The following is a 17,382-nucleotide window of genomic DNA, read 5'->3' as shown; positions in this document are numbered from 1 at the left end:
GAAGTTAACTACCAGCATCAATAGAATAGAGCAGGGAGCAATGAGTCAAAGAAACAGGGAAAAGATTATCCTATCAGAAAATAATCTGAAGAATCCAACATCTATTTGGCATCTTTAACCTTACTTCATATTACTTCTACTCTGAAATAACTGTGATCTTTCTAGCTTCCTGAAGAAGATATGAGTAATAGTCATACTGTCAAGACACCAGATTTCCAGTTCTGGCTAGACTGCTCTTTGACTTTAATTTCTTTGGACCCCTGCATAAGTAAACTTCAAAAACATTATGAGATGAGAGAAAACAGGACAATGTAAATTAGTTCTTTTGCTTCGACAAATCCAAGATATTGAAAGAATTTCTCAAATAACTAATTTTTTTGTGCTCTTTCAATAGCTAACAGGCAAACATGAAGAATAGTCAGCAAGGTGACACAATAGATAACGTACCCCAAATTCTGCCTCAGACTCTAACCTGTGGGATCCTATACAAGACACTTAACTTCTGTTTCCCTCAGTTTTCTCATGTGTAAAATGGGGATAACCTCTCAGGTTGCTGTGAAGATCAAATAAGCTAATATTTGTAACACAGTCCCTAGTGCATAGTATGGCTATATAAATGTTAGCTATCATTATGTTTAATTATTAGTAAAGAGTGGCATAATGGCATTTACGGTGAAATGATCTGGTCTCCCTACCTCTAATACCTTGCCTTTTCAATCAATCCATTTTCCGCACTAATGCTAGGATATAGACTCAATTTCTAAATTTGTAAAATGAGAAAAGATGAACTAGATAATTTTAAAGATACTCTCCAGATTTCCTGGCCCAAGAATATCATCTGCATAAGGCATAATTGTGATTATATCACTTCCCTGCCCCAAACTTTCCATACTGCCTGCCAAATACAGTCAAAGTTCTTTCTTCAACCTGGCAGTCAAATATTTTCACATTTCAACTGCAACCTCTCTATTAGAGGAACATGTTTAATTCATTTTCTCATGAACAGAATGAGGAACCAAAAAAAAAGTAAATAATTTGGTCAGAATCATATGGCAAACACCCTGTTGGGGCAAAATTTTGAAGTTAAAGATTTAAAACTGTATCTGTTTCCTCATCTGTAAAAATGGGGTCAGTAACACCCGCCATGGCTATCTCACAGGGCTACTATCTACTGAGATATATTTAACCTTAAAGAGCTAGAGAAGAGCCTTAATAGACTATGAGTACCTTGAAAGTAGCAACTTTTATTTTTATCTTTCGCTATATAACCCCCATAATGTCTGACATAAATCAGAAACTTAATAAATATCTGTTGTACTGAATTGAAATGACATTTTCATTTTGCTTTCAATCCTTTAGAAAGGTAATAAGTTATATATCGATACCTCTTATGTACATTTTTTAACATCACTACTTTTAGTACCTCAATCCTGTAAAGTATCAGTGTTTAGGATTAAATTTTCCCCAGATATATGTGTTTTTCCTTCCTCTGTTAAATTGTCATTTTGTTATTTCCTGCCTATACTTTGAACTTTTCTCAATCTCATTTTAGTAAAATTTTTCCTATCCTCTTCAGCGTTTATAACATTTCCCTTTATAGAATTCTTGTTCTAGCTTCTTCTGTGGAGTCACTGGTAAAGTAATTTAATAAGAATAAAAGATTCTTACAATCCAACATCTGAACACATTTAATAAACAGCAATACACCCAATGTCTAAGATTCTAATAACATTAAAGCTTGAGTCCCAAGTCTCTAAGCTTCCTCTGTGCAGGTGCCTGATGTCATTAAAAGACATGCCTAACAGCACAATGGGGAGAAGATACTTAGACGCATATTTCTTCTCTAAAGTGAAGTAAACTCTAAGGAATATGTAAAAGGAAAACATCTAAGCTTCCTTGTCTCTGTGAGTTCAAGTAAAAAAAAAAGGTAAATAGGCACAACCCCTCCAATCAACACTGGATTGAAAGAGTAAGTTTCTTTCCTTAATAAAGTTAACTTTGGAGAACATAACTGTGTCCTGCAAACTGGATGAGATCAGTAAACTCTATGTGCAGTATAACACAAACTATACTTTCAAACTGAACCAGGTTTATATTCAAAAGATAACCATCAAATTAATGAATAAAACATGAAATACTCTGAGTAACTAGTGAAGTAAAAATAAGAGCCCAGAGAAGAATTTTTGTAAAAATGACTATTTACATGATAATTTTATTATATAATTTTAAAGGAATAAATTGTATATAATAGATTTGCAGTTTCATATGCAATCACCTTTTTATTATGTTATAGAAATACTTTTTTATTTCATAAATTAAAAATAAATTTTTAAAAAGTTCAGAGAACAGTTTTGGTTGATTGGTAGGATGAGAAACTATACTAGAAACAATTAAGAATTTAGATAATCTTAAGGAAATGAGTGTAGATTACTTTTTTTAATTTGTGAAAACAATAAAGTTTGAGGAAATAGTAAAGTAAAAGATTTTTGTTTCTCTTTTTTCATGTAGTTTTTTTTTCTTTTCTTTTTTTTTTTTTTCTTTTTAAAGAAGTTTAGGCATATCTGTAGGTGGCTGGGAAGAACTCAGTAAATAAAGAGATAGAGATCGAAGATTCAGGGGGGAAAAAGTGATTAAATAGGGGAAGCTTCCAGAAAAGTCAGGCTCAAGGACACAGAGAGGAGGGATGGCCTTGCCACAGAAAAGGGTTACCTCTTCCCTAGTTAGAATGGGGAATGATAGGAAAGAAACTAGGGATGGGGAGTAAAGAAACTCACAGATGACCCTGGGATAGTATTTTTGTGCTTTTCCCCTCTTTTATTCTCTTTGCTTGTCACCAAGGCGGGGGAGAGGAGGGGAGAAGCATTCTAATTTTTTAAACTTCCTCAAGTACCAGGCAGTGATATCTGTTATTTTATTAATATCTATTATTTTTTCAATTAACCTAAGACATTGCAAGCTAAAACTTTATGCAAGGAAAAATACCAAATTAAGTACCTAAAAGTCAAGGCATCTTCAGATTGAAAATAAAATTATAAGACAAAAATGGCTTTCTGGGCTATTGTCACAAGATGTGAATAATAATTTCCTCAAGATCACTGCTATCATTTTTCAAAAGTGATTCTTTGGGATTCCATTTCTTTAATGCAAGTTTAATAAATTTTTGTTGACTTGAATTTCTCTATCAAGAAAAGCTCTCATCAGCCAACTCACAGGAATGCTGTGAGTATTAATAAAAGATAACTTTAATGTTAAGTGACATTAGGAGCACTTTCAGAAGTCAGCATATGTTCTTTGAAGAAAAAAAGGCACAAAGAGGGTTTGAGAAACAAACCTAGAAATATTAGGAGCTTCATCTACAAAGTAGTTTCTTCTAAGGATTTGTCCAAATCACACAACCTCTTTTCATAGTAGTTAAATTAGTGTATTAAGTATTCTTTGCTTCAAAGAGGCTTTATGAATCTGTGATCTAATACTCCTCAAGTCTTCTAATTGAGAGCACTAAGACTAGTTCTAGTACCCCTGACCCAAGAAAATTCAATTATTAAGCAAAAATAGTCAACCCTTTAAGTGAGAAAAGGCAACTCAGCAGGCAATAATACTCTTCAGTTTTATAAACAGCTTAATCAGTTTATTTCATGAATGATAGTCTAATCATATTATTTGATTAAAAGGATAAATATCCTATTTCCTCTTATTTCTGTAGTTTACAGTAAATGCATAAGGTACCTATTAAATTACAAAAAAGGCTAAACTGAAATGTATAACTTCTTCAAATGGCAAATAATAGCTCTAACCAGCACTCATATGAGAAACCACTAACAATATAAATCCCAAATTAGAGAGAAAACTATTTGCTTTTTCTAATTTCTAGTATTTAAAATTCCATTGGGCAGACTAATATTAATCCTCTGACTTTTTTAATGGCGTAAAATGGCCAAATGATAATTTTTCTTTTCAAATGATAAATTGAACTCTCAAGTAAAAAACAAAACAATGCTAAGAGATTAGCATTAACCTGACATTTTTATCCAATTCTGCTGTGAAAAATTAGGTTCAACTTTATTGGAAGTAATCCAAGAAAATCTATAGTTGTTGGAGAAAAATGAAAGCTAAGAATTAAACTTCTCAAAAACATTTAAAACTCAGAATTAGTTTCTCACTGTGACTAAACAAAAATTGAAAGATATTAGCAAGCACTTCTTTGTTGTCCTAAACAATTCCAATGAACACAGATCTTAACACATGAAATCACATAATGAAAGCATTTTGCAAACCTCAAAACACTATACAAACTTTAAGCTATTATTTTTTATTGATACAAATGATAATAATTCAATATTCTTAAACAAACCAAATTCTCAATGAAGTATCTAGGAAATTTGTCTTCATGTGAACTCAACTCAGAAAAGAGTTCCTAATAATTTTAATACATTTACAAGACCCAATTCATTTGCTATATTTCTCACTACCTTGAATTTCATTTCTTTTAGTCTTTTTCTCCTTCCACAAAAGTATTACACAAGTAATTTGTATCCCTAAACTAGGAACTTGTGATTTCTACCTAAAGACAGACAAGATCACTCAAGACTAGGATCAGTCCCACAATGACTACAATGACCTCTCTTCAAGCTTTTTTGATTTAGGATTCCCAGAGCTGACAAGTAATTTCTAATTTGACAGCTTAAGCCCTGTGCAAGAATTCCTTGCAAACTATGCTCTTCCCATTAATTATTCCAGTCCTTGAATAGGAAGTTGTGGAATTTTAAGATAGCCATGCCAATCATGGCAACTTCTTTTGTTTTCCAAGATCCTCCTATGTATTCAGCTTGGCTTAATCTGCTGCTTTCTCCAGTTTCAAAGCATGAATGAGGTACTGCCACTGTACCTCCAGAAACCCAGTTTCCTGGTGTTCCTCCTTAAGGGTATTGGTCACGCCTGTTATAATCATGATGAGCAAAACTGCTGTTCAATCTAGAGCTCTAGCTTTTTCATTTTTTCAAACAATTTATAGCTGATAATGATGAGGAGCCAAAGAAAAGAGACAAACCAGTTCTTTTAATAAAAGTACAGTTAGTTTGTCATGAATTGGACTGATCAAAATATTGTCTGGGGATTAAGTGTTTATTCAGGTATGGTACGTTAACTCTTTAAAGGACATAGGGTATCATTTAATGTTCTCAAAATAACAGTTTTATGAATGACAAGTCAATATTCTAGAAAATATGAAAGGTGTCCTAACCTTTTCAAAGTATAGGTCATTAAGATAAAGCTTTAAGAACAGCTTGGTTGGTGCAGTAAAAAGAGAAAATAAAGTTGCAGGGAAGATATTTTCATTGAAGTCAGTGAGAAAAAAAATTGTTCTTAATTTTAAAAATTAAAAATTTGTTTTAAAAAAAATTTTAGGAGTCAAAAAATATGGGGATATTGATGGAGGCTAAACAAAAAACTATGGGAAGAGGAGCACAGTGGCAGCTGACAGCTCCTTGATTAAACAGGTCAAGCTTCAAAGTGCCAATTAACTGGGTGAAAAGCCATGATTTACCTCCTTGAATGAACATTGTATGTCAAAAGGCATTATGCTCACTCTGTTTTGCCACAGAATTTAAGAGTAAGAAATGGACATAGAAAATATAAAATCTATATCAAATATTATCTGCACATGGAATGTATATAAGATTATCACAGTGCAGCACCTGATTTCATGTTTATCTGCATATATAAATCATATGTACGTGTGTGTATATTGCCTTACCTCAGTTTTCCTGGCTTTAAAATGGAGATCATAACCATGATCTTGGCCCTGACAAACTTAATTTCTATAGCTATTTAGGTGTAGAATATGCCTTCATAATAAAGGCATTCATTGCAAAGTCTTATTCTTTGAAAGACTGTATTTCTGCACAGCCAATGCAAACATCATTTCCACATGGAATTTATAACATAACATATAACATAATTTATAACATTCATGTTAATGTGAATGCACCTCAGACTATATAATAATTGTGGTATGTTTAGATTTTTTAAATGGCAAATGTCATTACATATTTTGTTTGAGAACATCATGCAGATGACAAAGTGGGTAAATCCATTTCAATGACTAAAATGCTACTTTCCATTTTTGAAGAATATTTAAATAAAATTGGAAAATGATGGAGAAACAAGTAGGCAAATTAAACCACAGAAGTTTACAATGCTTCTTTAAATATTTAGCTACTACTTGGAAAGTAATCTGTTCCAGTTAACAAGCACTGAACCCAGAGGACTAGTTTAATCCAAGGAGATTAATTATAGCTGCATAAGAGTTTAAAGTTTTTATTTAATGCATCTGTATAAGTTTGAAAGGACAGGGAGAGATGGTGATTATGTGTTGAAAGGGTGGGGAAGGGAAGTAGTAAGGAAGGGTAGAATATCAAGAAGAAAGGAATGAATCTTTCAAGTGTGAAAGAAGCTGCTTCCTGAGCTTAAGAGTTATAGTTGCCCAGGATAGAACATCAGCAGAAAAATGTCACTAAGAGTAATTTATGCAAAAATACAAGAGTTAATTAATCAAAAGGAACGGAGAAATGTGCAACAACAAGAACAAAATACATTTGTGAGGGTATGCATATATTGAGTAGATTTAATTTAAAAATTAAATAAATATGGGGCCTTACCTGGTAAGGATTCTGGGGCTCCTTCCTCAAAGCTGTCATCAGCACCCTCCTCTCCCATCCCAGAGGTCAATGAATCCTCAGGAGCTGAGGCAGACCCAGGACTGCTGGGCTGGCTAGTAGAACCCGAGTCCCCTTCACTGGTGGAGCCATATCGTTCTCGCTGCGCTGTAGCCCCACTCTCACTGCAGGTCCGGCGATCTTTCCGATGTACCCTGGAATGGAGCACCATTTGGTGGTATGTGCGGAAAATCTTTCCACATTCAAAGCATTCAGTTGACTTATTATTCTGGGTTGCCCGGCGACTCTGGCGAGAAGATGGTCTGTAATCTGTATCACCCTGAACTACAAAGCAGTTGTCTCCTAGTTGAACACCTCCAGACTTATCTGAACGCCCTCCTGAAAAAGTCTTCCTCTTGGGATTGCCAGAAGTCTGGGAATCTTGGTCCCGCTTGCGCTTCTCCTGGCTCACAAGGATGTACTCCCTCTTGTCTTTGTCATAAGTGACATCTGCATCTGCCAAGGTTTCATCCCATCCTCCATACTTCAGGTATTCTGAGGGTTCTGCCACTTTTCCTTTGGTGGCCAACTGCCAAGCCTGGTAACTATTGACAGGATCCAGTTCTGCAACTCTTTTTCCAGACTGCCCACTTGTAACTTTATCTCCCCCTCCAGATGGTCTCAAATTCAGGCACTGTAAGAAAAACTGCTGTGTTTCAGATGGGTCGAAGCTTCCAGGCACTAACCCTTGGGTTTTGTCTTGGGTTCGAATCCCCTCCACCTTGCGGTGCACAGCATTATGGACCTTTAAGCTCTCAAGGTTTGTAAACAAGTTCCCACACTTGATGCAAACTTCATAGAGGGACAAGCCAGTCACAATAGTTTCTTCCTGAATCACATTGTTGATAGTAGCTATAGGATCCAAATCACTTTTTGGTTTGTTTTTGTTCCCAGTTTTGGGGCCATGAGATTTCATGTGATTTTTGAGAAACCAAGGCTCTTTAAATCTCCTTCCACAAATATGGCATCCGTGGTCAAATGAGCCCCTGTGCTTCTTCATGTGAGCTTTAAGGAACCAGGTTTGACTAAATGCCTGACCACACACTTCACAAGGAAATTCCCCAGGGCTGAGCTCATTCTTGCCATTCTCCACATAGGTCTCCCCATTTGGAATCTGAGCTGTGATATGGTCCTTTTCAATGTGGTTCAATAGAGTCTCCTCTCTCAAGGTCATATAATTGCACAGCCTGCATTTGTATGGCTTGTGGACCTGATGTATATGCTGTTCAAGGTCTTTCTTTCTCTCAAACTTGGTTTTGCAGAAAGTACATTGGAACATGGAGATCTTATCCTCTTCAGCAGCAGAGGCATCAGTTCCTGCATCTTTCTTGCTGCTTCTCAGCAAGATTTTGCTGTTATCCATCTGGGTAGCCCCATTCAATATCTTGTTGCACGCGGAGGTGCTCTTGGTAGGACTAGTACATCCATCAAGTCCCTCAGACACACCCATCTCTCCAAGCTGTGACTCTCCCATCTCAGGTTCATGTCCTTGACTTAGAGTTCCTGTACGATGGCTCCGAATGTGAATCTTCAAGTTACCTTTTTGGGAAGCTCTGTGGTCACAGTAAGGACATTTGTATGGCTTCTCCCCAGTGTGCTTTCTCATGTGTTGTGAAAGGGAGCTCTGAAAGGGAAAGCTTTTGCCACAGATGCAGCAGCTGTGGCACAAAGACCTATCTCCATCCACTTCATTGCTCTTATTTGCTTTGCTGGGACTAGAGGCTCTTCTCAATTCCATTTCTGCCTCTCTGTGGCGATCCATCTGTACTACTGCACCATTAGCTGTGAAGGAGAAAAGGGGGAACTTCTGTCCAATAGTGGAGGGTGGAGTTGTGCTTTGGATCATGCAGTTTTGAAGAGCAATTGTGTTATCTTTTCTTTTTCAAGTGATATTTTCCCTCTCCAAAGGTAAAAGATGTTCCCAGTACGATTAAGTTCAAGCATGTTCTAAGCGAACCATATATGGGATGGCAATAAGCACCTGAAAAAGGAAAAGCATATGAAAACTAATGTAAATTGAATTTCAAATGTAAATAAGTATGCTTCATATTCAATGGACAGTCCTTTAATTTCCCCTAATTCAAAAGTATTTCTTAATTTCTTAAAAAAAAAAAAAAGCAAACAGGCAAACAAAATCAAATAAATGTCCATTCCAATATTCATTTCCCTTAAAAAATGAATGTACTATTCATAGAGATTACACACAATATTACCATTAAAAATGTGTCACAGTCTAAGCAAGTGCTAATAAGGCAGTAAGGAAATTTGCCTATGTGAGAAAAACCTAGGCTACCAATCAGATGAGTAGAAGAAAAGAAAAAAAGCCAGGTGATGCAGAGGATAAGTGCTGGGCCTAAAATCAGGAAGACCTGAGTTCACAATTGGCTTTAGACCCTTACTAGTTATGTGACCCTGGGCAAGTCACTTAATCCATTTTGTCACAGTTTCCTCTTTTATAAAATGAGCTGAAGAAGAAAATGACAAACCAGTCTAGTATCTTTGCCAAGAAAAGACCATATGAAATTACGAAGAGTCATAACTGAAACAACTGAAACAACTAGACAACAACAAATCACATTTGCTAGTTCTATAATTTTGATCAAGGTACTCATCCTTTTTCTGTTCCTCAAAATCCCAATCTGTAAAATGGACATAACACTTGCACTGCCTACCTCAAAGATTTCTGAGACTTAAGTGAGATAATACATGTAAACTTCAGACCATTAGGTCAGTTGTAACTACTATAATTAAAAGAAAGGAGACAGATGAAAAACATGAACCATCTACAGGATAAAACTGCACAATAAATTTGCCAATGCATTACAAATATAAGGTATAATTATTCTATAGAGTAAGGTACTAAAGTAACCTAGCAAATTAGAACAAATCAATAAAGACCTGAGTTCAAATTCAGCTTCTGACTCTTACTGGAAGTGTAAAAACTGGCAAATCACTTAACCACTCACTTTAAGCTCCAGATTTCTGGCTTGTTGAAAGAGATATAATACCTATAATATTGACTTCACAAAGTTGATATGAGGATCAAAAGAAATGTTTATATGAAAGCATTTTGCAAACCTTTATATGACATGGAAATGTCCAGTTATTATTTAAATAAGGAGATTATTTAACTAAGTAAAGTCATCATGGTATCAATGAATCCATCAATAGAAACTTAATTAAGCACCTATTCTGTGCCTAATAAAGTGCATAGAACTGAGATAGAAAAAGAAACAAAAAAACTGTCTCCTGTCTTCTAGTACTTTACAATCTAATAAAGGAATAGACATATAAACAAGAATACCCAAAGCAAGCTATATGCAGCACAAATAGAAAAATAAAAGAAGGAAGGCATTAAAATTAAGCAGAGTTAGGGAAACTTCTAGCAAGAGTGAATAGAATAAAGTGCTGCCTTTGTGACTAAATGAAAGTATAACCTTGAGGACAAAATACTTTAATTTTTTAAAAAAATTTATTTAGAAGAGAGAAGATCTAGGTCAAAAGGCTGAATCTGCTATTTCTCACTAAGTCATTTCATCTTTCTGGGCCTCAGAATGCTTACCTGTAAACAGAGCTGGCTAGACTAGATAATCCCTAAGGTCACTTTCGATCTTAAGTGTAAATATTATGGATCATATATACAAAATGGCTATTCAAAAATAGATTTTTTTTTTCTGTAAATGATCAAATCACCTCAGTGCAAATGTTTAAAAAAATTGTGATATTCAAAAATCACTACTGAAACATTTGAAAGATGGGTATAAAAAATGAGAATATCAATTTACAATTGAATGGGTGAAAAGCAGAATAAACTAAACTGAGTATAATAAGAAAGTACTTGTAAAATATTCAAATTTTAATAACCTTATTTAGATGCATTTTTCCCCCTGAGGCTGGGGTTAAGTGATTTGCCCAGGGTCACACCTCTAGGAAGTGTTAAGTCTCCTCCTGAATTCAAGGCTGGTGCTCTATCCATTGCGCCACCTAGGTGCCCCCAGATGAATTTTTTTTTTTTTAAGGAAAAAACAGTATAAATTGTTACTATTTGAGCAGGGTGTTTATTCTATATTTCTCAAGTCAGAATTAACATCTGAATAGCTGTTTATAGCCCCTAATGATTCTCTATATTTGGACAAAGCTTTTAAAGATGCAAGCCTACATTTTTAACAACATATTGTTAAAATACATATTTTATTAACAAATGTTTATTTAACTGAATTAAATTGACACCAAGAAAATAATTAACAGAAATGTCTTTGACATAATGTTTGTAAGGTACTTTGCAAACCTTCACGTGCTATATATAAATGTCAACTGTCATTATTATTACATCATGTTAATTTTATTTAAGAGTCAAAGTTTTCTACAGAGCAGATGGCCTGAAACTCACTTTAAGCCTTCAGTATTACTACTTTACTTGATTTAGCACTTCCTGTTCAGAACATGAGAACAACGTGTAATAAGTTTAATATTCTGATTAAAACAGAAATAGTCTGAGAAAATGTACATCATGTCTTAACAAGATGTCCTAATGGTCAGTTATTAAACAACACTAAAATGCTTTTGCAAACATGAGTTTTAAAGTACTATAATAAATTCACCTATTAAAAGAATTGTACCATTATTATGTTTAGTAACCTTTTTAAAAAACAGGCATATGTAACATACAAACATATATACAACATGCACATATGTACTCAATATATACCCTGACAAAAACTGTCACTATATGTGACATTCACTAGCTTTTACCATCTGCCTTCCCTTCCCCCCACTGCCACCACTCTTTAGCCACCAAAATCGGGAGGAGAGACCATATGTCACCCCTGTAACTAATGAGATAAGAGACAGAATAGTGGTTGATAGAAATGGAGGCAACTTGTAACCCACAGTCTTTGGGAGGATAGGCGAGACATTTCCCAGAAGCATCCACTCCCAGCTGAGAATAGTAGTTGATACTCATTGCCTGCTACATTTTTTACAATGTTTTAGTCAGTGGTGAGGATGACAAGAGGTCAGCCACTATTTATCCGAGATTAGTAAACTCTCTCCTATAACAAGAGACAATTCTTCTAAATCTTTGCGATTACACAAGCTATCTAGTCTCTATCTAAAAGAAACACTTTTTAGAATTTTATTGTTCAATTTTTCTAAGCATCAACCTATTATATTAACATCATTCATCTTTAAGTGGCAAACTCAATCCACAGTAAAGACAAAGTAGCTTCATTCAGCATACTATTTACTTTAATATATAATATAAAATTAAGCTAACTCATTACTGTAAACACAAGAGCAAAAAAAGTTACATGACAGAATTTTCTGATATAAAAATCAAGAAAATGATAGAAGAGATTTATTCATCACTTAAGGTTTGTTAAATATGATCTTGAATTCTGTTATCAGTATAAACATAAAGCTGAACATTTCCTAAAAACAGCATTTTAAAATTAAATTTACTTTTTGCAAAAAGTAATTTTCATAATTTGTTTTAATTGCAATTAATCATTTTATACTCATTTTTACTCACAAAAGCATCAGTTTCAGCTGCAACTCTTGTCTCTAGGACTGAGCTTCAAAAAAAAAATTTTTTTTTTCTCCATTAAACAATTTGAATTTAAAATGCTCAACTTTTTAAGTGAAAAATTTTTAATATCTAAATTAGGGACCTAATCTGATAATCTCACACTGTTAAAGGAGAACCATATAACCTCAGGTGGTTGAGGTTGCACATCAACTACACAAAGGAAACACGTAACCAGCTCTCTGACCCCCAAAATTAGTGTCTCAGAACTAATTTGAAAGGACAGAACTACTGGACACATGGCCTTATTCTATTCAGCATGTAGTTTTTGTCCATAAAACCAAGACAATAAAGTAACCTATTAATAAGACAAGAAGCCAAGGCTGAGGAAGAAAACTCACTGAACCAGTTGGTAATAAATAAGAACCAATACAAATCTTCACCTTAAAGTCAAAATGGATTTTTCCAGTTAAAAGGGTTAAAAATAAATTATCTGAAATAAGAGATGTCTGGTTATTCTTTTTTTTCCCCTAACCCCTAAACTAAAAAACAAAACAAAACAAAACTATACACATAAATTAAGACAAATTGAAGAATAAGGAGGAAATACCCAAAAAGACATTCAATGAAAACTTTTTTCTGACCCCCATCTGATGAAGATCTGGGTCAGAACTAATTTCTTTAAATCCTGGTTTCTTTCTCCCACTCACTCCAGCTAAAGAAGTTTCTCCTGCATGCCATGATGATAGTTAATAGCTAGCATTTATAGAGCAGTTTAAATTTTACAAAGCATTTTCTCTCATTTGAGATTTTCAGAACAATTCTGGGAGATAAGTGAAGATAAAAATAGCACCTAACAGATAAGGAAACTGAGTCACATTGAAATGTTAAGTTTCTTCTGCAGGGCCACACAGCTAATATGTTAGTACTTCCTGATTCTAAGTCCAACAGTAAGTGCCACTTACTTGTCCCTAGTATCCCAGGATACTTTATTATGAAAATCACTCGAAATTAAATAATGTGCAAAAATATCAAAGTATTTTAACTTGTATTCTAGTTGTAGTATCATATGCCTCATTTCCTCATCTATCAAAATGAGACTATTCTCTTATCTGAATCAAAGCAAGTTTACATGGCCTTATTCCATGACCAATACAGATCAATTACATAATAAAAAGAGCTAGACTTGCAGGCAAAGGATAGAAGTTCAAATCCCAGCTCTATTCACAACTAACCTATGACCCTAGGAAAGTCATCTGATCACTCTAAGCCTTTTGGACAAACCATTTAAACTTCTGAGGGCTACAGATTTCTCATCTATAAAACAGGAAGGGGCAGAAAGGGGTGAGACGAACTTATACTATCTTTAAGATAGTAGATTCCTCCCAGCTCCAAATCTGTAAGTACTTGCACTATCTATCTAAAATTGTCCTGAAGCTCAAGTAAGCTAATGGAGAAAAGATTGCTTTTTTTATAATGAAGAGTTGCACAAATGTGATATTATAATGGACGTGAAAGTATTTTGAAAACTTTAAAACACAAGCTAGTCATTATTAAATATAATAAATGTAATCACATTTAAATACAATTTGTTATTACATAGATTTTATAAAATTATAAAATATTGGTGTTGGGAAATAACCTTAGAGATTAACTAGTTCAATTCCCTCATTGAACATGAGGAAACTGAGGTCCACACAAGTTAATTTAAATTGGTCTCAGATCAAAACTATGTAAAACATAATTAATTAACAGTTTAAAAGAATGTTAGCATAATTTTCTCTGCCAATATTTTTATTTGCAATCAGGACTAACAAAATCATTTAGATTCTTTACTAAATTTTTAAAAATCAACATTTGACCCACAGCTCTGAAACTTCTCTGAAGCAACCTCTATTCCCTCCATGTGGTATGGGTTAAATTCCTCCAAGAACTCCTAAAAGGTAATTTGATATTTTTCCTTTCAAAAGTCTTCCAATTAGGAAATACAATTTTCATTTTATACTATACCCTGCCAGTTTAAAAATGATGCCTCCAAACTACCCTGTAACTGCATTTTGAAGGGCTGATCAAGAGGATCATGAGGAAGTTAAAACTTATTTATTTATTCTATTTTAAAATATTTTCTTCATATTACTGTTCACCCTCATCTCTTTGACTCTGGCAGAGCTCACTGGTTGTCCTTGATCCCTCATCAGCACTAATAACAATTATTCTAATTAGGAAAAATGTTTTTTGAAGATTAATATTTAGTATACAAAATTATGTAAATGTATAAATGAGAGGGAGTGATAACAGTGACAAAGAAAATGGGCATAATCTGAGGAAAACAGTTTAAATACAAAAGATATTTCCCATTGAAAAAAATACAAAACGATTACCTTTCCAATGGCCACCATTAAAATGACCAAGTTTCTTAGAGGGCTTCCAAAAACAAAAATTAATCTCCTCTAACTGACCTAAATGATTGAATCATCATATCTTAGCAAAAAATAATGGAAATCAGTGAGTGTTTGAGATAGGGCTGAAGCTTTTTCTTTATAAAGGTAAAAAGAAGTGTATTGTTATCAAAGCCTCAAATTTGAGAATGCTCTCCTCATACTTAGACCAACTAAAAGCCTTTATAAAAAGTGATTAGCCTTCCAAGCCCCTACATGGGGTAAAGTTGGCAGAATTCAGCCTCATCTGCAGAGGGCAATGGTTTACAACTCAAAGACAATAAAGAAATACCACAAAACTCAATTCTATTTAAATGAACCCCACCACTTCAGAAAAACTTCCACTTTATCTTATCAGAAATGAAAGAGGTACAAGAAATGCATGTAGTTCTAACTTTTCTTGAAGGTAGTGAACTTCCAAGTCCATTATTCTTATAAAACTCATAAACACAACTTTTTTATACAAACTAGAATGAAAGAAAATAGTATAACAATTCAAGGGGAATAGGCAGTCAAAAGGTAGTATTAATATGTTTTCTAAAAGACAATGACAGTATGACAACCTCTACCCATAAAACAAAGCACAAACTAATTAAAACACATTCTGTCATAATAAATCAGTTTTGTTATTATTATAACTTTTTCCAAAACTAAAATTGAGAACTTGCCAGACAAAACTGTAGTTTAATTGTTTAGATATGAAAATGGCTTGCAGATTACTGTATGAAAATAGATTTCAAATACTTTTATTATTTTTTTAATTTCCCATGAGATCTAATGAACAATTCAGAGTTATTTTTAGAAAACACATTTTTTCCAATTGTGGGAAAAGAAAAAGAAAGGCTGCATTCAGCAAACTGAAAATGAAACTTGAATTGAAATTTCAAATGTAGTACAATAAATTCCCAGGTTCACAGACATAAGTATATAAAGTTTCATTAGATTTCATTAATATTTTTACCTTATTAGGTAATAGACACACACACCTCCCCCCCCCCAAAGGAATTAAGTGAAATTTAAAAGAGCTGTCCTTAACATTTACTTTATTTGAAATGGCTATAATTCATAGTTAGAACCACCTAGCTAATAAATAACTACCTGGATTCAGGTAAGGACCTAAGGATAAGCATTAACTTTAGAACCTAGCACACTACCTAAGACATATACTAAACAGTGCTTCAGTGGTCTAAGGAAATTAATGCAATTTCTTAAACTATCTATAGCAGTTAGGTAGAAAGAGCACAGGATCTGAAGTCAAGAAGATTTAAGTTAAATTTGGTCTCAGACACTACTAGATGTGTGATCCTGGGCAAGTCTGTTTCTTTCTGCTTTATTTCTATTTCCTCTTCTCAAAAATGAACTAGAAAAGAAAATTGCAAACCACTCTAATATATTTGCCAAGATAATCCCAAATAGGACAAAGAGTCAGGACAAAAATAACTAAACAACAGAGTACCCAACTTGAGAATAACCTTAGTCTCTCATATTGAAAGGGAAAAACCTTAATTATGTCAGACTCAAAACATTTCATTGCAAGAAAGAAAATGTAATGTGTAGCCAAAAGAATGTTTACTATTCAGAACAAGAACGTGACCTAGCTGTTAAGAGATATGGAATGTGAAGAAACTCACATTTTAAATATCATGGAAATAAAAGTTATAGGAAGTTAATGTATAGCCCAGGATGGTCCTTCCTATGTCATTCTAATGCTGCACTGAGTTTAAAAAAAAATAGTGAGTATTTAATAAATATTTGGTGGCTAACAAGAAGTGACAAATATCATTTGATTGATTATTTGATCAATTGGCATCATTTATGATAGAAAAATGGCATAACTTGGTATTGTAAGAAGAACAGAAAAAAATATATATCTATATATATTGCCTAGTCGCAGCAATTTGGTCCATATTCCTATAATACTAAAAAAGCCTGAAGCAGGAGGGAGGTAGTCTATGGTACATTAGAGGAAAACTTGAAAGAGAATCACACTAGAAGAGTCCTAGAGAAACTGATTATTTGGGCTACCCAAATCGTACTTTCTAGTGAATATACAAGTAAATTCATTTTAACAAGCATTTATTATGTAATTAGTATTGTACTTGGCACTGGGGATACAAAGACAAATCAAACTTGTCCCTTCCTCCAGAGAGCTTACATTTCCTGGGAGTTGAGGAGATAGGAGATAGTTATAAAAATACAAGTAAACTAGAATGAAATTCCAATGAGGGGAACAGAGAAGGAGAACACTAATTAGAGGAGGAATCAGGAAAGAACTGATATAAAAAAGTTACATTTGAGATGATTTGAAGGGATCTGGGGATCCTCAAGTTCAAGAGGTGGAATTGAGTAGGTCAGAGGATTCCAGGCACCCCAGACAGCCTGGTTTTGTAAAAGCATGGTCAAAGAAGATGAAATGTTGAGTACATGACTGGAATTCAGCATGCAGGTCCTCATGTACAATAGAAACTATATGAAATCAGTCTAAAATAATAAGCTGGAGCCAAATTGTTAAGGGGTTTAAATACCAAATGAAGGAATTTGCATTTTATTCCAAAAACAATAGGGAGCAGGTGAAATTTCTTGAGCAAGGGAGTAACATGGTCAGAATTAAACATCAGGATTATTAATTGGGCATTTCAATAAACCATGGTTCTAAAAGGGGAAAGATTAAAGACAGAGAGACCAATTATAAAGGTATTGCAATATA

General features: G+C 33.9%; 1 protein-coding gene across 7 annotated transcripts in view; it reads right to left on the bottom strand.

Annotated features, from left to right (window-relative positions):
• The window catches only part of ZNF516 (zinc finger protein 516), a 141,544-nt gene that overhangs the window by 77,695 nt on the left and 46,467 nt on the right, over positions 1 to 17,382 (bottom strand). For all 7 annotated transcript variants that reach the window (XM_074273668.1, XM_074273694.1, XM_074273686.1 and 4 more), the window contains one exon: positions 6,657 to 8,694. In XM_074273668.1, coding sequence (XP_074129769.1) covers positions 6,657 to 8,559 — 1,903 coding nt within the window. In that variant the 5' untranslated portion in view covers positions 8,560 to 8,694. The remainder of the gene's footprint in view (positions 1 to 6,656; positions 8,695 to 17,382) is intronic.

This window comes from Sminthopsis crassicaudata, chromosome 1 (assembly GCF_048593235.1).
Source record: "Sminthopsis crassicaudata isolate SCR6 chromosome 1, ASM4859323v1, whole genome shotgun sequence".
Lineage (NCBI taxonomy): Eukaryota > Metazoa > Chordata > Mammalia > Dasyuromorphia > Dasyuridae > Sminthopsis > Sminthopsis crassicaudata.
This window is presented reverse-complemented; position numbering and strand designations above follow the sequence as displayed.